General features: G+C 40.1%; 3 protein-coding genes across 12 annotated transcripts in view; 2 read left to right on the top strand and 1 right to left on the bottom strand.

Moving 5' to 3' along the window:
• Positions 1-223: 223 nt before the first annotated feature.
• On the top strand, positions 224-3,367 carry LOC135936577 (uncharacterized). Its single transcript, XM_065479439.1, has 2 exons — positions 224-974; positions 2,792-3,367. Exon 2 carries the CDS (start codon positions 2,796-2,798, stop codon positions 3,330-3,332), a length of 537 nt encoding a protein of 178 aa, XP_065335511.1. The 5' UTR covers positions 224-974; positions 2,792-2,795; the 3' UTR covers positions 3,333-3,367.
• A 1,488-nt stretch (positions 3,368-4,855) lies between these two features.
• On the top strand, positions 4,856-8,563 carry betaggt-I (geranylgeranyl transferase type-1 subunit beta). The gene is made up of 8 exons (XM_065481636.1): positions 4,856-5,127; positions 5,189-5,303; positions 5,357-5,484; positions 5,538-5,739; positions 6,896-7,028; positions 7,090-7,317; positions 7,871-8,000; positions 8,057-8,563. Exons 2-8 carry the CDS (start codon positions 5,206-5,208, stop codon positions 8,170-8,172), a joined length of 1,035 nt encoding a protein of 344 aa, XP_065337708.1. The 5' UTR covers positions 4,856-5,127; positions 5,189-5,205; the 3' UTR covers positions 8,173-8,563.
• A 1,183-nt stretch (positions 8,564-9,746) lies between these two features.
• The window catches only part of nAChRalpha6 (nicotinic acetylcholine receptor alpha6), a 28,414-nt gene continuing 11,393 nt past the window's right edge, over positions 9,747-26,767 (bottom strand). For 3 of the 10 annotated variants that reach the window (XM_065481633.1, XM_065481627.1, XM_065481624.1), the window contains 5 exons: positions 25,386-25,461; positions 24,440-24,634; positions 21,641-21,727; positions 18,118-18,227; positions 9,747-13,069 (listed from right to left, as the gene is read on the bottom strand). In XM_065481633.1, coding sequence (XP_065337705.1) covers positions 12,587-13,069; positions 18,118-18,227; positions 21,641-21,727; positions 24,440-24,634; positions 25,386-25,461 — 951 coding nt within the window. In that variant the 3' untranslated portion in view covers positions 9,747-12,586. Of the gene's footprint in view, positions 13,070-18,117; positions 18,228-20,702; positions 20,790-21,640; positions 21,728-22,414; positions 22,502-24,439; positions 24,635-25,385; positions 25,462-26,767 lie in introns of all 10 variants that reach the window. The other 7 variants (XM_065481629.1, XM_065481626.1, XM_065481628.1 and 4 more) reach the window with 4 other exon arrangements.

The following is a 26,767-nucleotide window of genomic DNA, read 5'->3' as shown; positions in this document are numbered from 1 at the left end:
CCAACAGATGGCGCAACCACACTTTCTTAAAAAAAATTGTTTTAAGAGGTTTTAAGGCATTACTGCTGCGATTTCAGACTAAATCTAGCTATTTTGCATTTTTCATTTAATTTGCTTTTTTTGACGTTCTGATAACCAAAATCGGTTCAGCCATTCGCCGTGTAGAAACGTTGGAAAATATTTTTTTATTTCAAAAAATAGTTTTTCACGATTCTACGGCGATTGGCTGAACCGATTTTGAATTGCAGCACGTCAAAAAAAGCATATAAATTGAAGAATGCACAGTAGCTAGATTGAGTCTGAAATCGCAGCGGAAGTGCCTTAAAAGCGAAAGTCTACGGTGGCGCCATCTGTTGGCGGCTTCGAACACTTAGGGTTTATGCAACTGGTGAATTGATTTTAATTGATAATTTCCGCCTAATGCAATTCAATCCAAATATTTTTGAAACTTCCCACCATTTCTATTTCTGCGCAAGATACCCTGGTTTGCACTGCGCGTGCGCATCCCTGTTTTTCTGTGAATATTCCCATACTAAGATACCGATTTTTTATATAAACGCAAGACCAGTTAAATACAAGTAGTACATTAATAAGCGCTACAAAGGGGATTTTAATGTGGCCAGAGTTGCTCTAAATTAATCAACTATTTTCGTTCTGGTCAACACGGCTGATGAAAAATGTACAAAAACCAGAGGTGAATTTTAGAATACCGGTTTTTAAATAGGTTTAACCGCTATGCACAGAGCACTGCCTTGTACCTGACCAGCTCTCTCCTTCTCAGCGTGCGTGCGGCCGTGCGCTTGCATCATTCTTTATTCGTAGCTGCTCGAAGCCAGTCGACACACAAGAGCTCCTCGCTTCACGCCTCGTGCTCTCACAAACCTTTCTGATTTTGATCTAAATCCATTCCCCAGTACAAATCAACCCACCTCCGTTTTTGTGTCTTCTTACTGCAAAGCCTCTAACTACAAAAGGTGAGATAAATTTTACTTTTCATTCATGAAAACGTCTTTGCGTATTTTTCTGTCTGTTGCTCCAGAACACGTGATTACACGACCTTCCGCCTTAACCCTCCGTTCACGAAAATTATTTTATGATTCCTCCTATGATTGTAATTAGCCCGTAACTAAATCCAATTTCTCATAACGTGATATTATGGTTTTAATACAAAAAGGACTGGTGGTTTAATCGAACCTTAAATTACCACGTGAGGCTAAGGGGAAGGAATTGTGCTCATCAACTACTAAAATGCTTAAAGAAATTCATATTTTTCTTTCTTGTGAAGTCATGCTGACCACGTGTAAATTTTTTCTGGCAATCGGAGGCCACAAATCTCAGTTGGCATCGCTCCAAATTCCAAACCAGAAAATTTGCCACAGGCATGGTCACACTGGAATTCTTTTAATTATTATTTTAGTTAGAGATCTGCGCCTCTTTGCTTTATTATTTAGATATTTTTCAAGGGACGCGATTGCTTTCATAGCGTCCACCCCCCATAGCGTCGGCTTCCAATTCTCACATAGCAGGGGACAACAAAAATTTATATTCCTTGCTCTCATTGTTATTTATTCTTTTATTCTAGGGAAAAAAGCGGTCAGTTCTCTCCCTATTCCTCTCTAGAGTGTATTTCAAGAACAAGACCGAAAAATAATACCGGAATTCCGGTATTGTTCTTGTTTTGCCGGATTTTTTTCAAAATTCAATACCAGAACAATACCAAACAATACTGGAAAAGGCAATACAAGAATATTGTTTTTCCTGAATTCTTCATGGTGGTAGAAAAATTTTGATAGAAAAATTCTTCTAATTTTTAAACATTGCTATTTTTGGTCGTGTAAATTTTTTTTATTAAAAATTGCAGAAACATCCGCAAAAAATTTTTTGCAATGCAGTTGTTTTTTTCCGAAAAAATGCGTGTTTTTGCGAACCCTGCACTGGTTATACCAAGAGACCGAAAATTTTATCTCTTATCGCAATATTCCAAAATTTCTGACTATTTTGGCACGAATTATTTATGACTCTTTGCCATTGCTGCCGATAAAACTGTCCCGTGTCCCGTCCCATCCCTGTCTTGAAATAAAAAATTCAACGTGCGTCCCTCAGGGACGGGACGGGAATCCTATAATCCCTGTCACTGGTCCCCTCTCTAGTTTCAATTTTAAAATATATTTAATCAAGCAAAATGACAATTTTTTTAAAATGCCAAAGTAAGATTTGATAATATAAAACTTAAAAAAGATGTCTTCCAGAAAAAATCCCAAAAAAAAAGAATTTTTTCCAAAAAAAACAATACCGAAACAAGATTTTTTTGTCAGAAAAGCAATACCAAAACAAGAAGGATTGAAAAACAATACAAGACAAGAAAATTTTAAATATTCCTTTCAGAAACAATACCAGTTTCGTCAAGAAAAGTTCCAGACAATACAAAAATTTGGTCTTGAAATACACTCTATTCCTCTCCCCTTGCCTGAATTCCATTTCCTCCCATGCTACCCACGATGACCAAGCGAGCACCTTGGTGAGAAGGAAACCCCCTTTTCACGCTTTTATTTGCTTTCAGAAAAATACTTATCCGTGATTTTTAGTATTTTCCTTTATTTTTATTAAATTTGAAACAGCAATTGGGTTTTTTTATTTAAAATTTTCACTTAAGGAAGGCCCATCTACAAAATTGCGTATCTAAGAGCGCACGTTTTTAGGACTAGAGCAACAGTTGAAGCCGAAAATAATAAAAATCTCGACAAGCCCGATACCATTTCGCCATCATAATACGCTCGTGTTATTGTTTCAGAATAATGGACCAACTCTACTTGCAAGTACGCCAACTAAAGACAACTTTTTGGGTTGAGTGTCCAGCCTCTGGCACAGTGCAATCCGTGAAGGATGTGATTAAGAGCATCACTTCCATTCCCTCAAAAGACTTCAAGCTGTTCACTGAGGCCAACGTTCCATTGGAAGAAGAGACTCCTCTATCGAAGCTGGGTTTCAAGCCAGAAAACCACGACTACCCTGTATTACACATGGCAAGCAGGCGACAGGGCGAGACTGATCAGGACGAGACTGTTCAGGACGAGACTGTTCAGGACAAGATAGTTCAGGACAAGATAGTCCAGGACAAGACTGTTCAGGACAAGACTGATAAAGCTGTTAAAATTGTACCCTATTCCAAACCTGCAACTGTACACGATACGAACGTCAACGCTCAAAGCACCACCGCTCAAAGCACCGCCGCTCAAAGCACCGCCGCTCCAGGCACCGCCAAACGAGGAGGCACCGCAAAACGAGGCACCTCCGCTCTAAGCACCGCCGCTCGAAGTGTAATCTCCAAATAAATCTAATTCTGCTACAGAGGTCAAACAATGCCTTATTATAACAGGCTGCACTATATGTAAATTAAATTGTGAAATAAATCATTTTTAAAAGATATCTTACTTAAAAAATGGTCTCATAATTTATTTGTAGAAACTGAAACACCTCATTTCAACGTTGGATGCAAATTTCTAGAACCATTTTAATTCAAAATTAATTATTTTTTTCGCAACAACAACAACTGGTAATGCTGCTTGGTTTGAGTAAGGGAAAGCTCCATAATCCAAAAAATTTCCATCGAATTTTCCAGTCACGATGTCGCACCGGATTGATATTTTGATATTTTCTACCATCTTGGCTATTGTAAGGCGCAGCTTGGGTATCCTGTGCAATGCGAGTTTTTATAGTTAAGGGACGTTAACCCCGGAGGAGAGGGACCGACAGCAAATTTTTCGAATGCACTCGCTCTTGTTTGTTTGTTATGCGCATTGTCCCATTGGCATGTTTCCCTCTACCTGCTTGCATTCTACACATTTTTCTATTATTCTGTCCATTTATGCCACCTATGGAGAAATAATAACTCTTTTCATGTTCCCCTCATTCAACAACCTGGGTACTTACCTCGGAGCTACATATTGTTGGATGCGGCTGAACATTCCACGAAAATCTCCCTGTCAGTTTCATTGCAACTAATTAACACGCCTCGCTAGATAGAAAAATTAAATCAGCTGCAAAGTTAGCGCGTCGTCAGGAATTTTTCGGAATTTTTTGTTGCACCGCCCGGCCCTTATGCACAAATAATAATGCCTGCGCGTTAAACAAAGCTACGAAATATGAAATATTATATATTATCATATCGTGAATAAAATCCTTTTTAATCGATCTCTTATAATACACTGTCGCATTTTTATTTTTTGTAATATCGGTAATATCCAACTCGATCGCACCGGATTTTTGAACAAAAAAGGAGGCGGTAAAGGTAGTTTAAATAAATTAGCGATCTCAGCGATAATGTATATTTCAATTAATTACCATTACTTCAGTTCAAATAGTTGTTACAAACATTAAATCTATCTTTGCTCAAAGAAATAATAAATTATTCGGCTATTTGCATCTGGTCTAGCTGCCTATCAAATGAGTTAAGTTAAAAATTCCCGCGGAATTTCAGTAAAAACTAAAACACCACTTTACTGATTGATTAATTAATCCAATTAAAATCCTGAATTTGGTTGGGAAAGATTTATGATTGGTGGAATATTTGAAATTAATATTCGGTTGATAAACTAACCGGTTAAGATAAGTTTCAAAATTGATAGTGGACACAGTATAGTGTTTTAGTTTTAGCCTCTTAATTTAATACAAAAATTCTTAATTATATGTAATTTAAAGCTAATCAATATTGCTAATCAAGCTACCTTATGAAAGGATCAATCATGCTTTCCAATAATTCTAAAACTTTAACCGGTTTATTTGAAGTTAAACTCACCGCATTTGTCTCACCGCTTTACCGTAACTTTTGTTTACATTTGAAAATCAGATGTTTAATAGACTCATAGTCATAGACTGCCGAGAGAGCCTGTTCAGCCTGTTGCCTCTTCCCATTAGTATTGAATTTCCCAGCTTTTCGACATGTGTGCACGTAATTCTACTCGCCTATTGTGTAACTGACCAAGTGACCAATGACACCAACTACTTCATCGACTAAGAAGCTGTTTTATTAGATTGAGGATCGATTTTTCGGTTTTTTTCTTACGTGTCTGCCGTTCAGATCGTTGTTTGAGCATCATACATAATATTCCTTCAGCTCGTCAAGGAAATGTTTGTAGTTTTGAAATTCACTCATAAGATCTAGTTGTAAAATTAATTGCATTTATTTCAGAGACAACATAAACTAGAATGGAGGAAGTAAAGTTCATTCCAGGAACTCACTCGAAGTATTTCAAGCGGTTCTTGCAGATGATGCCACCGCAAACTCAGAAAGGGGATACCCAAAGGTATTTTCTCTCTTAAAATCCATTCCATAATATTAACGGACTGCTGTTCTCAGGTTGATGTTTGCTTTTTTTGCAATTTCCGGCCTCGACATTTTGAATGCTCTCGAATCGTGCAACGCCCAGCACAGGCAGGACATGATTGAGTGGATCTACAGCCTCCAAATTCAGCCTGACGACGATGGTGAATCCAATTGAATTTTAACTTATAAATTAAAACGAATGCTGCTGGTCCAGAGGAGAGTTGGAGCAGGTGTGGTTTCATGGGCTCGTGCACGTTCAAGCTGCAGAGCAAGGAGAGCAGAGAGTACCAGCACAGCCACATTGCCATGACATACACAGCCCTGTCTAGTCTTATCATCTTGGGAGACGATTTGTCCAGGGTCAACAGACCTGCGGTGATACGAGGCGTCAGGGCTCTGCAACAGCCTGACGGAAGGTGATTGAATCGATTCGATAATATTTGACAGTCTAATTTTTTTGGAATGCTTTTGAGGTGTTTAATTAGTTTAGTTTGACGAGAGAATTTAATGTAATTCCTGAAAATGGCTGACCGTGTGCACTCCTTCTGGGAACTAGATTGTGGGTAAATCAGGGTGTTTCTGGAGCACCCGGATGGCTTCCAAGGGTCTAATTTCACATTTTTTTGAAAGCTCTTGCCTTGGTCATTGTAAAGTTGTGCAATTTTTGCACATCAAACCAATTCAAAGACCACCAAGGTGTCAATTAATAGGGATTTGAATGAATTTAATTGCTCCAGGGCTACTCTCTTACTCAGACACCAGGTTTGGGTTTTTTTCTGATTGGAATGGTCTTTTCTGAATTAAGGGATGACTCCAAACAACCGAGTATGTTCCACCCCAAAATTAAAAATTGCAATTTTACCCACACTGAAAATTTCTACGCTAGTTACAAATACTTACAATTAGGGCAATATTAAACTCTATGCTCCGCAAAAATAAAGAAAATGCTGTATTTGAAATAATCCCGGTCCTCGGACAGGGATAAAAAGAGCAAAAAAAAAATGAAAAAGGAATTTCATAAATTTACTCAATTTTTATCTATTTAAAAAAAAGAATTGTCACAACACCGAAGGGCTATTAACGCTGCTGGAATGGTGCGAAAATCAGCAAGTTTATTGGTGCTTCCCATCCTGTTGAGCTATTTAAGCAGTTCGATAGTGACCAATATAACCACCTTTCATTATCTCTCAATCTACTCAATTTTTCATATTCAAGTAAATTTGGTTAATTTTTAAAAGTTGTTGGTTGTTTAACTAGGCATATTTTGGCACCGACAATGAGTTTAATGTTCTACAATCATAAGACCTAGAGATAATTCTTATTTTTTTTAACGCAGAGGCCTGTTTCCCAGAGATATCACTCTTCACTCCAAAAGTCAAAACAAAAATTAACATAAAATGTTTTAAAAACTTTCTATGCCACCCCCTCTTATAATAAAAATGAAGCAATTGCAGAAGCAGGTTGTCTTGACTTATTTGCTGGTTTTCTGTTTTTATCTCCTACATCTTTCCAAATTTGTTATTTTATTTAATTAATGAACTTCATAATTCAAGAATCTTTCTCATTTTTTAGTTTCTGCGCCCACCTAGGGGGAAGCGAAAACGATATGCGTTTCATTTTCTGCGCTGCCGTGATCTGCTACACGTTAAAAGACTGGTCCGGAATGGACATGCCTTTAGTTGAAGATTTTATCAAAAGCAGCCTAGTGAGTTTAGAAACACCATTCCGTATGCTGGCCAGAGATTAGTCTAAGCGTCGATTTTCAGAGTTACGAAGGCGCCATCGCTCAGGGTCCCGGCCTGGAGGCACACGGAGGCTCCACGTACTGTGCGATCGCAGCGCTGGTGCTCATGGGCCGCTTAAGCATTTTCTCTGACGAACAGCTGGATAGGCTTCGCAACTGGCTTCTCATGAGACAAGTGGCTGGATTCCAAGGCAGACCAAATAAACCTGACGACACCTGCTACTCCTTTTGGGTTGGAGCCACATTAAAGGTTGTTTATTTACTTTCCCAAAAAAGCAAAACAAATTTTCCCTTGGCTTTTTAACTTCTAACCGTAGAGCAAAAACCTTATCACATTTTGAAAACTGATAAAATTTCCTATTTTTACCGGGCCAATTTTTTTATTTAAAAATTTAATAAAAAATCTCAAAATAAGGCATATTAAAAAACCTATTCTTTCTAAATATCGGCCTGTCAATTTAAAATCACTAGCAATTTTTACCATTTCAAAAAACAATAAAATGGTTAAATTAAAAAGGGCCTTGTAAATAATATTTAGCATGAACATTCAGCATAAAAATGTTTCTTCAACTAAGCTATTGGCAAATTCCTTGGCCAAAAACACTAACAGATGATTTTTTCTCTCTCCCTGATATAAGAAAAAGGCTCCTTTTTATGATAATGCGCTCAATGTCTTTTATTACCATGAAATTATTTGAGAATGCCTCGTGATGTAATTTAGAAAAAATACCATAAAAAATAAATTAATCGCAATGCTGTGTAGTTTTAATTAATTTCTAATAATATCAAAACTAAATTTTCAGCTCCTGGACAGGTACCAATTCATTGACAAGAAGAAAAACCGCGAATTCATTTTGTCAACCCAGCAGAACCTGACTGGCGGATTTTCCAAATGGCCTGATAACACTTCCGATCCTCTGCACACCTATTTTGGTAAGCAGAACTCAGATCAAAGCCTATTTTCACATCATGATCGGAATCGCTTGCAGGTTTGTGCGGCCTCTCTCTGATGAGTGAGCCAGGGCTGAAGGAAATCGACTGCGCGCTAAATATGAGTGTAGACGCAGCAAAAAGGTTGGAACAAATCCAAACCTGGAATTCTTGATGCGATTTTGTTCTTCGTATTTGTGCGTCACCTGTTTATGATAGAGTCCTTGTATTATCTAATACAAGGACTCTAGTTTATGAGGCAAGTCAGCTTTGGAAACTATTTGTTAACGATATCTGGCGATCACAATCTCTTTTATAACGACTGATGTTGAATTTTATTATATCAAACTATTTCATTTTCAGTCAGGCTTGTTAAATTTTGTTTTCATGCCATTGACTGAGCAGCACAAATTAAGCAGTATTTTTCTTTTCTCTTATGCTGACATTTCATTTGAAACCAAAAGCAATATGCTGTGGCGTTGAGCTCCAGCAGCCATTCCACACTTCCGCAAAAATGTCACCACGCAACAGTTAAGACAAGTAATAAAAAAACAAGGAAACCCGAATCAATAACAATTTTCCATCCATTGACATGCAAACCCTCGACCAGACTCAAAACTTGAGGTTTTCATAGAGAAGGAATGTTCTTGTGTAGAACTAGAACTGTAACTTTTTATTCACGAACACACTACGCGTACAATTGCATTAAAATATTCTACTTTTTCCCTTGACGAGGCTTCCTGGAGCAAAGCAATGATCTTGGCTTTGACGCAGAAGCCACTGACAAGAAGTGAGTGTTTGTTTGCGAACATTGACACGATTTGGTGTGATTAGAGTGTTGATAAATGTTGGTAAATTCATATGTAACCGAGTGAAACCATTTTTTGCTGTTGCGAACTCTCTAAAATGTCCAGTATGACGCGCTAAAATTAGGTTGGTTATTAGGTGGTTATTTTTTATTTACCTTCGTTAGATATTTATAGTTTTAACCTTGACTTCAACTAATTTTCATCTTTTTAGTGCTCATATTACTTATTTAATTTCTACCAAAACACACGTAATTATTTTTCCAAACCCACAAACTCTGTTTAGATAGTCCCAGCGCATTTTTAGCAAAAGACAACAAACGTAAAATGCTTCTTTGCTCTATAAAAGTGTTAAAACGATTCATTTATTTATTTAGCTCGCCATCTACGTTTTTGTTAGATATTGCCAACGGTTATGTATAAATCTTATCATCCTGAAAAGCTGTGGTTTTTGTTTTTAATTTAGCAGCACACACAAACAAAAAGAGTCATTACAAAGATAAGCTTTTTTCCTTATACCGCTTTGTGTGGTTGTTTGTTTTTAGTCGGTTTTTGGTGTATGCCTTACTTTGATTTTTTAAAGTAGCGCCAAATAAAAGTTTAATTGTTCTTTTCACTCAAACTACAGATACGAAGCTTATATACTTGTATATTTATCAAAATAGGCGTGAAACGCACACGACGTGTAAGTGATTGTGTTTAAAAGTACGAGTAATTGTTCCTCATGCAAAAACATAAATTTTGAGTCTGGTTTAGAGTTGAGGTATTTTAGCGGGGTCGGTCCGTTGTTAGGGGACGGCCCCCGCACTTGTTGTACGGATTTTGTGTTTGTTTTTATGTGTGTTTAGAGTGCATGCACATGCATCGAATTTAAGAAAAGTCGCCCCGTGGGCAAACACCTTTCAGACAAAAGGGTTTGCCCGCAAGCCGACTATCTGGCAGGTTCAAATTTATAAAATTCTCATTTTTATTTTTCTTAACAGTTTTTAACAATTTTTATATAATTTAAAAGACTCATTGTTATATTAAGTTATTTTTTTCTCGGTAGGTAATGCACATACAAAAATGTTGCTACCAGCAGTTGTTAACAAAATACAAAGCACATATTGCAAAATATATACTTCTTTCGCGTCTCGCTCAGAACTCCTGGAAATTAGGATCGAAACAAACCTCATTTGCTAGAAATGCGTAGCTCTGCGTATAGACATCAGTTTGAGATGTTGTGTATTTTTCTATTTCATACTTTATTTCACTTTTTTAGTAGACAATATGGAATAGCTTGTTGCGATTTTTGGCAACGAGATCGAAAGAAAAACAAAGAGTCGCGTTTTTATTGATGCATTTTAAGTTTTAAGTCATTTTATGTTTCAAAATTATTTAGGGATTAATCCTGATTTTTGCTTGCTGCATTATTATGTTTCACCGTTTTATTTATACAACACACAATTCAACATGTTTTCGCACTAAAGATGGGCGGGTGTCTCTCCTCTAGTGCTATTTTCGCAAACAAATTTGCAAACATTTGTTTTAGCCCAACACACAATGATTACCAAGCAAATCAATAAAGCCAATTATGTCGTAGATTCTCTCAATATATAGATATATAAAAATTCTGCGTTCAAGATCTCTTTTGGTGAAAGTCCTCTTGTACTTATGCTTTTCACATGCATGTCTGTAACAATTAACAACCATTAGATTAATGCGATCCAGGGTAAAAATTTCGTTATTTGATTGTTTTCTGGTTTTCTCAACGATGCCCATCTCTAATATGATTGCACAATGCGTATATAAATTACTGATTTCACACTTTAATAATCCACCAATTATACAAGCCAATCAGAGACAGCAGGGCTATGACATGTCACACAACTCTGCGCTCATCGATTCGAAAAACAGGAGAGACTGAAAATGGGAGGTTGCGCGACTGCCAGAAAATGTTGCACTTTAATTCGGTGATAGTCCAGCCAAATAAACACGGTCGCAAAGTGAAAATCAAAGCGAGTAAAAGCCTACAGCCAACACACCTCTCAAACTGAATCGGAAACGAACGAGATAGTTATCTTAAAGTGCAAAATTTCTTGATTAGTTGTGTGCAGCCTTCTCGCAGAGCAGCCACATAGTCAGAGAGCGATTCAACATTAATAATTTCGTTTGTGAAGCGCGCGCTGTTCTGCCAGCCAACGAGTCTCGCGACGAAAGCAATGAGATTGCGCACTGCATGAAAGGTGGGCCGTTTATTGAAATTGAGCGATTTTAATTAAAATTAGAGGTTACCTTCTCTGCAGTTTTCAAACACGTTTTTTCCCCTGCATTTTCCAATCGGAAATTTAGCGAGCAGCAGGAGGCAGAACAGCACGCATTCCCAAACCACCGAGGCCCCTGATGCGTATGCAACAACTGTGTGTGAGTGTGGGCACGTGTGTGCCTCGTGTGTAATAGATTACAATATATCAAGAGGGAAGTTACGACGTTCATGATCCTTACAAATCGAGGGCTGTGAAATTCAGACGGTCAAATATTTCTCAGGTCCGAATCGGCAAGGGAACACCAAATGAGCATGAGCAATTTAAATTAAGACTATTTTAAACAGTTTCCAAGAACCCGTAAAAAATGATTGATTTTGTTTCGATTTGTGAAATATATTCCGCAAAAGGGATTTTAATTTCCAGCTTATCTGGAAAATGTCGAAGGGACCAAGAAGATTTTTTTTTTATTGTGGAAAATCAGTTATACTGGCATTTTTAGGTATTTATCAATGAAACTCTTGGCTCACTTGAAAAAAAATTCCAAAAAACATTCTTTCAAATTTCAAAATTTTTAGTTTAAAAGTCTTAAATTATCAAGTTTGAAAAATGAAGTAAGTTCCTTAAGTTGAGATTGACCTTCAAAATTGATTCAATTTTAGTTTTGAAACCAAAATTCTAGGTTGCCTGCCTTCTTTAGATGCATGACAAAATAATGCTCTTCGAGAAAATGAGCCACCTAAAAATATGAAACTATTCAAAAATTAGAACTAAAATTAAATCAATTAATAGATGAGACTTAAAAATTGGCAAATCGAAAAACTTGCGTCTTGGTGGAAAAATCACTGAAGAATAAAAGATGCCAGCGCCACCAAGAGAGGGAACAGATTAGAAAAGAATGGTTAACTGATATTCTGTCACTTCTCAACGTTTCTCTAGCAGATATATTTCTTAACCTCTGCTCAGCCCATCCCATGGGATATATGAGTTCACTATATAGGTGCCCATAACACCGCCAAGCGGATAACATGAGGCCCCGAGTGGCCGCAGAGGAACTGAGACCCAATCTGCGTTCCCACACTGAGGCTTTTATATTGAAACGCCGCTGGAGAGGTGCGAAAACTAGCAAGTGACGCCTCCCATCCCGTTGAGTTGTTTAGAGTCACCGAATGAACCCCCTTTTGTCATCTCTGACATTGGGCAGTCAAAAACAGATCTTCAAAATGCTCAATTATCTCCCATTGCCTTGACACTCCTAGGAATGTCTTAAACAATGTGAGCCAACGGGCTGGTTGACGTATTGCACTTGTTATTCCTTTTCTTGAGGGGTTTTCCCACCAAGATTTGCAAAAACACTCCAGTAACCAATGATATACATATTAAAATACTCGTCTAAATTTCACAGTCTTTGTACAAACGAACCAATCAATCTGAGTAACAAATCGCTTGCGGTGGTGTGTGTAGTCGGCATGTTCGTTTTGAGATCGTGTGTGAAGGGGGCCCGAGGGGGTGGGGGCGCCGCCAGGGCGGCCCACCACATTCACTCGACAATGATGTGTGGCGCCGAGAGGAGGACCGCCACCGTTGCAACAACCGTGAACATGGTGAAGATGATCAAACAAAAGCGGTCCACCACCATGGCCGCGAACTTCCAGTCACTGATGAGGTCGGCCTTCTCGTCGGCCTGTCGCATACGCAGCGTGATGAACTGCAGCTCGCGCAGGATGAGCTGCAGCTCGCGCTGCGACACCGAGCACGCGCTGCCGCCGACGTGCGCCACCGTCTCGTCCAGCGTGGACGCCGACATGCCGCGCAGGTAGTTGCCGCACGACGGCCCACCGCTCATCTGCCGGAAGTCATCGTCCAGCTCGAGCACGTTCGTCAGCAGGCTCTTGCACGAGCGGTCTTTCAGTTCAAGCTCTTTCTTGCGTTTGTGCATCTTGATTGTACGTAGCGTGATCTTCTTCCCGGGCCGGCTCATCCGCAGGAACCACGGGAACCAATGTAGCAGCACAGTCTTCACCTGTTTCAACAATGCGAGAAACACAATAATAAAACGCTCAAATGATCCAAATAGATAATGTGTCTTTAGGGAAAGACACCTCTATAGATGGCTGTTCATTATTTATAATTTCGGGGATTTGTTATCGTTTTGCTGAACCGATTTTGGGTTCCAGAACACAAAAAAATTAAGTATTGGAATTTCCTTTTTGACAGTGCCAATCGATTCATGAGGGTCGCATTAGGTTAGGCAGCCGAATCCCTCAGTCGGCAATTCGACACGACGTGCGACGGGCTGAAAACCGGCAGAAACGTTAAAACCGTTAGTTTAATGGGATTCGCGGTCTGAACAAGGTCTGAACCTAGAAAATAAGTGCCCCAATAAGGAAGTCGGCAACCAATCAGAAAAGCACAAACTGTTCTCTGATTGGCATTTTGACAAAGCGATGGCCCAAGATCGAGATGGCATTGACACAGCGACAGCCAGCGGAGCGATCTAAGCAGCAAGGTGGCAGGTTAACCAGCCAAAAGGTTGACCTTTTATCGCTTTTAGCAAGTTGCTGTGTAGCTGCCATCTCGATCTTTGGCCAGAGCGGTATATCAAAAAGCAAGTCAGAGAAAAACTTGCTTCTTTGATTGGTCATCGACGTTTTTGTGGCACTTTTTAGATTAAAAAATTTGATTTCATATACAGAATTATCCAAAAGAGATGACAAAAAATATTTAATTTGGAAATACAGGGGAAATCAGTTTGTCTTTATGCTACGTTCAGACCAAGACGTTTCTGACAATTTTAGCACGTCTTGATTTGGCTGCCTACTCTAATTCAACCCTGAGGAATCGATTGGCATTGATAAAAATCTAAAAAATTAGATTCCAGTGTACTAGTCCTAATGGTACAGTAGCAGAGGATTGAATCTGAAATATTACAGCAGGATAGTACCCTAAAATGGCAACACCATTCTTAGAGCGGCTTTCTAATTGGACAACTTGGATAAAATCGACCAGTTGGCTTGAACACTTGAACAAAATATTTCCCTTGTGTCTATATAAGAAAAGGGTCGATCTTTCTTTTTAACTATTCTAATGCAAGATTTAGTCTTTTTTCATATCTGCAAATAGTATTTTTTGGAATGCGAAAGAATAAACTCGAAATGGTACTTCCAGTTTTAGAGGATAGCAAAATATGGATCATTCCAGATAATACGTTATTGGAAAATCAATCTCTACCTTGCTTGTTCAAGAGACGCATCAACGTTTTTCGCCGCCCACAAAATGCTACCAGCACTGCTTTCTAACTCATGCTTTCGCACAATGGTCGCGTTTCTCCGCTGGGCGGCCACGATTTTATGGAGAATAATTTTTTCGCATTTACGAGTGCAGGGTGCATCGAATCGGAAATCAAGTGACGTGGCGGAGGCGGCAAGATATACGGCACAAGTTGGGCTCGAGATAGTAAAAAGTGGAGGCAGGCTTGTTGTTGACAAAAAGTTTATTAGATTGCGAGAAAAGTGTTCCGAAGTCGTTTTGCGTGACGCGCGCGTGTGATATATTCGCGGAATTATTATCCTGAACGTCTCCAGTGTTGGGCCGGAATTTATGTCCGCGCGTACGTGAGCATAAAACAGTTTCCTGCCCGGCGTATTATACGACGCGTGCCACTAATCTAGATTCCTCCGCTCCATTTTACTTTCCTGCGATGAGAGAGAGAGAGAGAGAGAGAGAGAGAGAGAGAGAGAGAGAGAGAGAGAGAGAGAGAGAGAGAGAGAGAGAGAGAGAGAGAGAGAGAGAGAGAGAGAGAGAGAGAGAGAGAGAGAGAGAGAGAGAGAGAGGGTGGGAGGAAGAGGTTGAAAATAGAAAAACAAGCGTGAAAAATTGCCGGCGCGGAACTGGTCGGGTCTGGAGTTAGTTTTATAACGCGCGGTGATGCATTGTTTGCTCGCTCCGCTGTCCGCTCACGAACTTTTAAAATAATTAACTTTCCACCCGAGAGTGGGCACAAGTAATGGCTTTTTAAAATTACTTACTCCCATTCAGCCCCCGCTTGAAGAGTCAAAAGTCGAGGCCAGCAAATTACCTGTCGTGTTCGGCTAAAGCAAAAATTTATCGCCCGCAAGTGGGGTCGCGCTCGATTTGCAGCCAATTACTTTTCCAAACGCTCTGTGTGTGGCTTTTGCAGGTCCAATTCGTTTTGTCGTCTCTTTTCACACGAATAATTTATAACCGCCGCTGAGATTAATTGCGTGCATGCGAGATAATTTTGTGTCCCGCATTTCAAAGTTTGCCAGCCAGCCGGCCCGCCCGAGAATTATGCACAATTTTGCGTGTGCCACAGTTCCAGTGGGGCCGACAAATTGCAATGCAATCTGCGCGCTGTTGTTTGCACGCTTTCGCAACAACGCTACTAGGACTGTGCATAAATGGGAAAATTTCATGACACGTGCGGTTACCTGAAAGAGGCAATTTTCTAGAATGAGGTCTCGTTTATTTTCAGTCATTACGCATACGATGCACAATCTCCACCCAGCTCGCATTGCAAGTTTAATCTTTTATTACCCGCGCGTTGCAGCGTTGCATATGGGTCATTCATTATTTTTAAACAGTTGAAATTACCATTTAGTTGTCTTGAATTGGATTAACTCTCTCTTTGTTATTTTTTTATAATTTAAGCACGTGCCTGGAAACCATTACATTACAAACGCATGAAAAATACGAGTTAGTATAAAATGCCAATTTTTGCTACTTTTTTATTTTAATGTTTGGGCCTGGTCATAAAAATGATTATTTTCCTTTCGATTTTATTCAAATTCTCAGAACTGGCTTGCAAATCTCATTATGTGGCATATTTTGAGCTACTTTTGCAAAGCAAAAATAGTTTCTAATTAATTGATTGATTGTGCCCACAAGGCGGCTCACTTGACAAGTTTCAGACGCATGACGTGTTTCACAAGTGCGGCATGTTGCATAAATCTCATGTGGCACATTTAATGCGTTTCTCGGTAAATTAATTTGCTTACAAGGACTCCAGGGATGGATGCATTTTTGGTTATATTGAGAAAAGGATTTACGTCTCGAAACTATTTTACATCGTCAGCAAATTGTTCCAAAATGGCCAATAAAGAGCGTTGTCGTTTTAAAATCATGCCGCCATAAAGCTCAACGGGCAACGCTTTACAGCCGCGGGATCATGGAGCGTAAAATTGAAATTCGTTAACAGCGGTCTTAAACAATTTTCAATCACATTCCGCTCCGGTCCAGTTCAATTTGTATCCAAACATTGGATTCGTTCAGCCAATGGGGCTGGCGATTCAATCAAAACTCTTTGAACTGTCGATGCAGACAGATAAGATGCGGAACAAAAGCAGAGAAACGACTCAATCTCCACCAAATCGCTGATTTTCCGATTACACGGACTGCACGCGGAGGGAAAGAGAAAGAACGATTTTTCCTTGCCTTTGTTTGCTTGTTTGTTTACGTCATTGCAAGTCTCATTCATTCTCAGATATGACTTTTTGTTTCAATAACGTGGGCGCTGCTTCAAAGGAAGATGTGTTTCGAACAGAGCGATAAAATGTTTGTGAGAATCGAAATTCGGCTGTCGTCTGCATTGCGGCCGGCGTGCGGGCACGAGATTCGCGAAAAGAGAGAGGCAATATCATCCCGCCGCGCGTCAGATCAAAGAGTGACCCGCCGAGCAAACTCCTCTTGCCCGCTCACACACACGCACGCCGCTTGAATTTTTTACAAGCTCACTCTATGCGAATCGGAAAATCCATAACACAAAGAGCATCCGCCGCCGTCTGCCTCGACGAGCCGCTCGCGTCTATTTATATTAACGATTTCGCCTTTTATGTGAGGGAGATTGGGAGGGAGAGTGAGAGAGAGAGAGAGAGAGAGAGAGAGAGAGAGAGAGAGAGAGAGAGAGAGAGAGAGAGAAGAGCGTCTAGCTTTGATCTGGATCTCGCTGAATTCTAATAACAGTTAGAAACAAACAGCAAACGCCGCGTCCTAGTTGCATTTTAAATTTTGCACTTAAGCCGCCGCCGCCTCCGCCGCTTGAAGGCTCGAGACGTGTTTCGACTTTTATTGGATTGTCTGCCTCTTCTTGTTTATCGAAACAAATAGTGACGTGTTCCGAACGCTGCAAACTGGGTCGGCCAGCGCCCGATTGAATTTGAAATCCCCGATGGCTGCAGCAAAGTGCCTTTTTAAGCGTTTCGCGTGTTGAAACCGCGTCGCGTTTCGTTCGAATGCCCGCGGTCGGCCGCAAAATAAAACAAAGCTTCGCCGCGAGTGTGGCTGATGGTACTTATGCAACTGGCTCGCCGTGCTTGGCAAGCGGGATGCATTTCTCTCTATTGTTCCATTTTTGTGAGCAGATATTTTCCAGCATATTTTTGTAAATGTTCACTTTGCATAGTCAGAATCATGCATTAAAATTAATTTTGAAAGAACGGCTTGAAGGTAAACAGTAAAATATTTAATTTTTTATTGTATTCACTTATTTTTATAAAAGTTTTGAAGTTTCAGTGCAAATCTAACTGGTTAATATTGTGACGCATTTTGATAGCAATATAACCCTTTTAATTATTTTTTACACAATGAGATGCGAAATTTTTCAAATGCTGATCAGTAGGGCTAGGCATTCTGGTTTTTATTCAGTTTTTTAACAATTTAGCAACATTTGATTGAGCAAGTGAGACTGTTTTTCAAAATATTTAATGATTTATTGTAATAATTATTGTTATCTTGCCGGAATTTTTTCATCAAAAGACATTAGGTTTGAAAAACAATAACTATAAATTGCGAATAACACGGATATACGGGGAAAACTGAGATTAATTTGGTGAAAGATACCAAAATAGTTTATTTTAATTGGTCCCCAGGAAAGTTTTGGCAAAACAGCTTTCACAAATTTTTCGTAATTAATAATTCATGATCATTTTAAGTCTATTACTTTTAAGCATAAAAAAATATTTAAAAAAATCTGATCGCATGTTTAGTTTACATTTACAGGTTTTATCTACAATTCAAGGGATTAAATTGAATGATATAGAAAAGGAATCTTACCCATTGAGGCATTTCATGAATATCGGCTGTACGGTGGTGGTAATTGAGAACCACTACAGTGAGCACCACGGAAGAGGCCACCATGAACATGATGCAGTTGAAGTAGGTGCCTGAAAAGGAGGTGAAAACGCTCGACTCAGCAATGTTTATACAGTGCGGTTGCGTGTGTCCTGGATGGTGCCAAGAAGTGAGATTTACAGAACACGTTATGGTCACTCGCGTTTGTTTGCATGCAACTGCTTGGTCAGCCACAAGGTCTGCTCCCCTGATGCTTTCAGAATGTACGTATGGACATCTAGCACTCACTCGCCCAGCCACGCACATTGATAGAAAACACAGTGTAACAAGCATTCCGAGAAGAACAAAGTCGCTTCCAAGTAGGACTGCCAACTTACGAATAGAGAGAGAGAGAGAGGAAACTCCAAAAGTCTAAGTCTACTTGAAAATCAGAAACGAATCGATAAAACGGGGTCCAACATTCGGGTTTGGGGGTGAAGAGACGGGGCAGGTCGGTTATTGGCTGCAAAGGTTTAGGTGCGTGCAAATCCCATTTTTTTATCACTACTAAGGATGTTCATAGGTTTCGACTAAACTAATCTTCGTGTGTGTAATATAATACGAGAAACAAAAAATAGGTAAGATTTTAGTACTGAGAATATAAAACTAAACTAGTCACAGATAAAGAGACAGAAAAAGTCGAGTAATTAATTACGAGTTAGGTGACGACAATTATTTTTACACATCTATAGTTAGATAAAAATTTTTGGCGCATGCAAATACTTTTATAGTGTGATTATTTGATGTTTAAAGGTGGACGGATTTGACAAGTTTTTGCTCAGCTGGTGCAGGTCAGCTGAAACCCCATCAACAGATATATGTTATCAGATTTTTAGTCAACGTGCTAGGCTAAAACTTAAACTACTTCCATTTCGGTTTGGCACAGCAGATTTTTGTTTTAATTTTTATTTTGAGAGAAAACAAACCAAGACTTAATTAACAGAAAGGTTAGAAAAGCGCAAGATTCCTGAAGCAGTTTATCAAGTTTAAAGCGAGTTAATTTGTTTTAAAGTTTAATTAAATTTAGCAAAACTGATACTTGGAGGTGAGAGAGATAAAAAGGTGGTTGGTTGGTATAATATATCATTTCACAGTTGTTGATTTTAAATTTCGATTAGGATGATTGATTGACAAACACAGACACTGAGATTATATATACGAATATGTATCATAAAACACAAATATTAATTCACCCTCCGACAAGAGAATTAAGTTTTATTAGCATGAACAAACAGACAAACACAAACGCGACCCGAGCGAGCGATTGTCGCGCGGGTCCGGCAGGTTCGGGGCAGATTGGGTTTGTTCAAACAAAAAGTTAATTAAATGTGCTTGCAGGCAGCGGTAAGTTTCTTTTGTGAGACACGGCGCCGGAGAATTAACAGGCAAATGCACGGACAAAAGGAGAGACGGAGCACAGTGTAGAGATCTAGGCTCGATTTGCTGAAGGGAATATACTCAATATGCCCCAAAACTAAATAATGCTGTGTGTTCCGAGCTGCTTTCTCTCTCTCGCTCTCTCGTCATGTCTTCATAATAAGAGTGAGTGAGTGAGTGAGAGAGAGAGCACGCAGGTGGAGAGAGAGAGAGGGGGGGAAGAGAAAGAGAGACAGAAGCAGTTTGATTAAATTGCGCTCGACGATGACTTTTTCGTCTCGTTTGTTATGGCGGAACAAAGGCTCGTATTCAGCACCATCGAGAGAGTGAGAGAGTGTGTGTATAGAGTCAAGGCATATATTATTAGATATTATAAATGCGAAATGCACGAGGGCATGCAGAGAGCTGTACTGTACGTGTTCAACTCGTGGACGGTTCAAAATCATTCCAATGGCCTGCGCGCGTACGTGGGAGAGTTAGTCAGTCCGTGGAGCAATCGATGCACCTACGAGTCATTCGTCAGGCCCTTGATCAAAATTTTCAACGTGCGGCCTCCATCTGGTCGAGACGCATGCAGTCTTTATATATATTATAAAAGTGACTTGATGAATTTCGAGATTCAGAGCGGGGGCAGTGAGAGAGTAAAAATGAACGGAACAGGGCATCGTGTTTGAATGATTATGTTTAAGAAAGAGAGGCGAGGGGCTGGCGGACTCGTTTTTATAGTCGGTGTTGGTTTTTTTTTTGGCAGCTAGCTATTTGCTAAACGTTTTGTTCAAATCAAAATAAACGGAACGACAGTCGCATCATGGTATATGTATATAGACAGGTTTTGACACTTTCAAGCGTTTTAGTTAGTTTAGTTGTCTTACATTCACGTTAGTTTAGCAATTTATCAGTTTAGAGTCGAGTTAAATGCGCATTATTTAGTCAGCCGTATGCGTTTAGCTTTCATGCATTTAGAGAAACTAGAGTTTTGAGTATGGCAATAATAACAAGGATGGCAATCATAAGTGGTTGCTTTTTTGGATGACAACCAAAAACGAGAATGTTTGATTATATATGATATCATTATCCCAACTGTGAGAGCCTACAACTGAGACGCAAAATAAAATAATACGTGAGTCAAACAATGCGTTTTTTGTTCTAACCTATAAGGGGTACAGCGTCGGAGGTCTGGGGTAACAGCTCTGCCACCAAGAGGGAGAATACTGTCAAAGACAGCAGGATTGTAACACCTGAAACAAAAGCATACAACTCTCGCCAACTAAGCATAAAAATAACGGGGTTCGTTTGAATGCGCCACGTTTTGTAAATAGTATAAGAGTGTGTGCTGCTGTGGGTTTGCAATTAAGTAGCACGCACAGATTTCTCAGTGCATCTCACGCCGAGTTACCTTGGTGTACGTGTGTGTATGTGACAGACAGACAGACACATTGTCCTTTCTTCGATATCTTTGTAATACTAAAATATGGAATGAGAGCAGTTTGTGATTCGTTTATCTCGCTGGAAAGCAGTTATTTAAAATTATGCGTTTTTTGGGTTATCTGGGTGTAGGTTTAGCAGTTGTTGTTTTTTCGGATTCTTTAAGATCGTATGTTGAGAGACAGTTAAGGTCAAATCATAACGCAGGGGCGGGGGGCCGGGGTGTCGGTTTTGGATGGTCTTAAGTCGAAATGTCAAACGAAAAGAGGCGGAATGAAACTGATAGGTAATAAAAGCTCCCCCTCCAACCACTACGAGCCCAAACACCACCACATCCACACAAACACATCTTTACGAAAAGTTGAATAATGCTCGAAATATATAGAATGTATGAAAAATGCATCCTGCGCCCGGCGCGACTCCTTTGAGGGTGTGCTGCCTGCTAAAATATTTAAGAGAGAGAGATAGAGAGAGAGAGAGAGCAGAGAGAGAGAGAGAAAGAGAGAATACGAAAGAAAAGAGAGTAAGGAAAAAGAAAAAACACCTACAACCAGCAAAACACCGAGAGTGAAAATGAAAAACGTTCACAGAATAATGGAAAGCTGCTTGAAAATGTATGATCTCAACTTGAAACGAAAAGAAGTATAGTGATAGGATTCGCTACCTAACAAGGGTATGGCATCGGAGACTTGGGGTAGTGTCTCAGCTACCAGATTCAAGAACACAGTCAGCGAAAGTAAGATGGTGACTCCTGAAACAAATGCGTCAAATTCAATCTATTTGCCGGCAATTTCAGCGAAAAACCCTCATGTGAGATGAGAAATCCAATTTACGAGATCAGATATATAATTTTGCGTTCAATCTGAAAACACAGGCGCAAAGAGCAATGTTTACAAAAATATATATATTTATGTGTATGGAGCCTCGACGAGTTTTGATTTTTGTTTTTTTTTCGCAACACGCAGGGTGGAATTCCACATTTGCACTTCCCATTCACCACAGACGCATTTATACCTACTCAAGCAAAGAATGTAGAGGCAACAAAATAAAACTTACATAGAGGGGGATGACAGAATGTATATATATAGAATACTTTTGTGACGGATCCCATCTGGTTTTGTGCCTTGAATTTGGACTGTAGAGCTACATATATAAAAATTTTAAACATTATGATTGGTTTTGGTTTGTTCAGAATGTTTAGCAATCGGGTGGTTATTCTAGGGAAATGAGGTGTTTAATCACAACTAATTTAGTAAACATCAAACTGAAAATCATAAACGTACACATGGATCGTTTTCATGTTTGAATAAAATATCCCTAATCACGTAATTTCTTTAAATTTTCCTCCAAGTATCATGAGCGAAAGAGCGAAAGCCGTCCACCTTTAAATGCCAACTACATTTCTCGTGTAGAAAGACATCTGTGCCACGCGTTTTACCTATCAAAGGAACTGCATCAGATGTGGACGGCATCTTTTCAGCAACTAAGTTGAGAAATACAGTTAAAGAAAGAAGTATGGTGACCCCTGTAATCATAATTAAACACACATAGGCTCAGTTGCTTCCGACGTTTAAAAAGCTGGATTATGTCTTTTGAAAAATGCATTGAACTTTGCTGGGTGAAGTGAGTCAAAAAGGTAGTAAAAAAGTGAATGGAAAAAAACACTAGGTTGGCGAATTACACAAGACAAAAGCCAATCGAGGAATATTTTATTTTATTCAGCAACGACATGCCCTCTAAAATACTCGAAAAATCGCATGGCCGCCAGTTGCCACCCGGTTTTGTTTTACGCGTTTTTTCCCATTTTAAAACGGAGGCTATCCGTCGGAATTAGCGGATGAATGAAAACCGGGGAGTCAAGTGGTGAACCCTGCTGATTAATTCAATGCTCAACGATTTGCACTGCGCGCCGCCCCGAAACTTGCAAAGCAGCGCCGCGCGCGTTTTAATATGTGAAAGCCATTGTTCGGCGGCGGCGTAAAATACATATTTGCACTCCGATAAAGAGCTGAATCTCTTTTGTGCCTCGCTAATGGAAAGCTACAAATTTCGTGCACTCGAGCGGCAAAGCAAATACATATTTTGTCTGCGGCACAGTTGCGGGTGGCGGGCGGGGCGCCGAAACTAATTTCGTGTGCTGGATGCAGATGGATTGCAGCTGCAATCGCGCAAAAATGTACAAGGCAATTATGAGAGGAAATTTAGTTCAGCGCAGATCCAATCCACTGTGTGTTTGATGTGGTAGCGTACATACCTTTGAAGTTACGCTGTGTGTATATATAAATTGCATGCACTCAAAGCAAGCAGCTCTATGTCAAATAATAAGACTCTACTGCATCATCTTTCTATCAGGAAAATTCGCAATGCGCTATTGTGTTATGTTCAATATACGTTGTATAAGATGTACCGGTCCTCATGCCGTTAGTGGCTTGTGGAGAAACTTCTTCAGCTTGGTTAATTTCCACAAGGGGTGGGCGGGGGCAAACGTGGTGCGATCAAAGGAAATTTGTATACGAAAAAACAGGATCAGAGCATTCGCAAATAATGAGCAAACACGCCTGGTCGGCGAAGCGAAGGCAGACCGGGGCCGACATGCATGCGCTCATACGTCAGAGGCTATTCACCATAGCTCGCGTCTTTCTTCGCCGCGGCCGGCCGTGTTTGCAGGAAAAGCATGGGAAATTTCGACTCTGCTGCGATATCATTCAATCGGATCGGTCCGGGGGCGGATAGAAATATAGAGAGAAAGATGGAGAGATAGAGAGAAAAATAAAGAGATTGGCAAGACGGTGCAGTTGAATGCGAGTCAAATTTACTCAAGTCAACGAGCCAGTGTTAGAAAAAAATAACCTCAATCGAGAGTATAAAAATTGCAACTGTATACGGAAAAGAAAGGTGTGGTTGTTATTACCGTTTCCTGATCACAGCTAATTAAGTCTCGTTGCCTCCCCAAACTTGAGTTGCTGAAGAATGATTGAAACGTCACTAAATTGCCACAAAGCAGCACGGGAATCGTAGTCAGTAAAATTAAGACACGTCTCAGTATGCGTGGATGACCTTAAATATATAATATCGAATATTTGCTCGAGAAAACAAGAAAATTCGACAAAACTAAAGCTTAATTTTAGTTGGCGTGGGATGGGTTTCGGGAAAAGCATGCACGTTGAATTCGACAACATCGACCCACTGACAGGTGCACTTCTTCGGAACAACGTGGCAGAGGTCGAGTGTAGAGTTAAAATAATAACATAACAGTGAACAAAAGAGGACAACACAGGGCTCCCTTCGTTTTCCGCCACTGCTTCTCAGATACTATAGAGAAAAGCGGAGTGTATTTTGCTTTCGACCTAAAACACGCACTTGTATAATATATTTATCAGATCAAAAATCAGTTCGAGTTGTTGTTGAACACAACTCGAGCAGGAAGGACGGGCGGGAGCGGGGGCGGGGCTGCAAGTTATACCTAGGGTGAGCTTCTCCCCAGACTCAGGCGGCAGTGTAAAGCCCAGCAGGGCCATCGACGAGATGAGCACGCACGGCACGATCAGGTTGAAGAAGTAGTAGAGGGTGCGTCTGCGAATCTGGATGGTGAAGGTGATGTCGACGTACGGCTCTGGGCAGCACGCGTACACGATCGTGTTCTTCTTGCCCGGCATGCCTGCAATTAAGCACGCGGCCGTGTGAGCCGAATTCGAGATGGCTGCTCATTTGATCGATGCCTTTTATTGCCAGGCCAGCTCGTAAAGCTCTTTTTATTTTGACACGCCAAACGAATCCGAAAATGGCAACACACCATCAAGGATTTGCCGCGAATTGATGGTGCCTGGCGCAATTTTCGCTTCCCAAATTGAGAGATTCGACAAGCAAACGCCGGTAATGGCTTTTATTGCCACACTTTCCCACACGCTGACTGCGAGTGGGGATTTTTCGGCTGTTGCTACCGCAATTGGTGTGCTTTCAGAACTGTTTGTTACTCAGTGCTGACTGAACCACTCGAGTAATTAGAATGTCACTTTATCAAACATTACTGAAAAATATAGTTCGACAGTTACACAAACCGAACGTATCAAAATTAACTCTATGAATTTCATAAGAACGATTGGGCTTTAAAATTAAAACTCCTCTATGAGTTAAAATTTTAGGAAAAATCAGGTACCTTACCAAAAGTATGAAAATTACAAATTATTCGATTCGTCTCGCTAAGCAGACTTCAACAATGTATAATTAATTGAAATCCGACCAATTTTCAATAAATTTCTTAAAATTTTATTTTTAAATTATGGAGTAGTGGATCTAGCAAAATTGCAAATCAGTGGAAAATTGTCGTTTTTTTATTTTATTAAATGGTAGCGAAAACACAGCCTACTTTAGAATTTGTGAGCTAGCCTGGAGAAAAGAATTATACTCACCTATGAGGTGCCACTCGCCATTGGTGATAAAATCAGAGAGGTCGCCGCCCGTTTCGGACTTAAGCACTAGGTCAAGCTGTCGAAATAGTTAGAGCATTGAGTTCGGCACGAGTTCCCGATCTCCGCATTGCTGAGAGGTGACCTCGCGCGCCACTCATATATATATATCAAGTAGAATTAAACACACTGCATTCATGCCACACCAATCACAGTCAGTCAGTCAGACAGAGAAAACGATGCATCAATTATTAAGTATGAGAGCAAATAGGAGGCTGAGTGAGACTCGTTAAGCCGCAAAATTGTGTTTGCTTTAATGGCATGCTGCAATGCGATAGCTCGTCGGCTTAATGGATAGGCAAACACGGGCGAACAAAAAAGCAGAGGCAAGGGGGCGAGACAGGGTGTAATTGTTGCAAATCCGGCCAGAAAGATATATGAATGAATGGAGTGAGCAGAGGGGAATCGGCCGTTCGATATGCGAGATGCAGGTAAACAAAAGCAGGCAGTCACGCAAGCAAGCAAACTGTTTGATCATAATCGCGTGCTCGACAGACGCATGCAGGGCGTGCTTTTCACACTCATCTGATGGACAGTGTTGTTAAAAGTACAAAGAACACAGTAGCACGTGTCGAATGGCTTAATTTCTATATCTTGATCTATGTCAGAAGGAGGAAAGGAACAACGAAAAACACACTTATGTTGCACGCGAGGGAATGGAAATACAGCACAACGATATAAAATAGCGTTTGCATAAAGTAGTTTAGATATATATAGAAACTATAAACGTGTGGCGTTTTTCTTATATAGGAGGACATCAGATAAATGTATATAGAGTATCGTTCTTCGAGGAAGTCTTGACAGTGTGGAAAAGTGGCTGATTAGAGCGCTCAACAAATACTCCAACAGTGTGCTCCATCACTCTGGGGTGTCAAAGGGTTGGTCACACAGCGAGAGAAGCGGCGTTAAATTGACAGCGCTCTCAAAGGCGACGAGGACTTGGGTATCGGCGCCGCGCACCCCGATCGATTTCCTTCCTTCGCCCTGTGTGTGCGCAACGTCCACTTGGCAGCGGTGGATGTGTCCCTTTCGATTGGCCCATTTTTCATCTCGGGGATAATAAAGCGGTGAAAAAATTATCTTTCACCCTGGGCTGTCTCCCTCGAGAGTAACAAACGAACGTAAAAAGTGCCGCAATGGCCGGAAAAGAAATGGCTGTGCGGTTATGCCCCTAATTTTTACTGCTTGTCGGAAATGAGTTTATTTGTTTTTCTTTATTGCGTACAAATGCAATTTAAAAAGTCGCGTAGAAGGTTTATGATTCAAAAGCAGAGGGAACTTCTAAAAGATGAAAATTTTTCACTGCGTAAAAAGCGTAAGAGTTT

Source organism: Cloeon dipterum, chromosome 2 (genome assembly GCF_949628265.1).
Source record: "Cloeon dipterum chromosome 2, ieCloDipt1.1, whole genome shotgun sequence".
In the NCBI taxonomy this organism is placed as follows: Eukaryota; Metazoa; Arthropoda; class Insecta; order Ephemeroptera; family Baetidae; genus Cloeon; species Cloeon dipterum.
Note: the sequence above shows the minus strand (reverse complement) of the source record. Positions and strands in the feature narration are given on the sequence as shown.

Excerpts from the sequence above, each read along its gene's own strand:
- LOC135936577 (XM_065479439.1), top strand. The coding sequence starts at position 2,796 with ATGGACCAACTCTACTTGCAAGTACGCCAACTAAAGACAACTTTTTGG.
- betaggt-I (XM_065481636.1), top strand. The coding sequence starts at position 5,206 with ATGGAGGAAGTAAAGTTCATTCCAGGAACTCACTCGAAGTATTTCAAG. Across the intron at positions 5,485-5,537 it reads AATTCAGCCTGACGACGATG|AGGAGAGTTGGAGCAGGTGT; the intron begins GTGAATCCAATT and ends CTGCTGGTCCAG. Across the intron at positions 7,318-7,870 it reads GGGTTGGAGCCACATTAAAG|CTCCTGGACAGGTACCAATT; the intron begins GTTGTTTATTTA and ends CTAAATTTTCAG.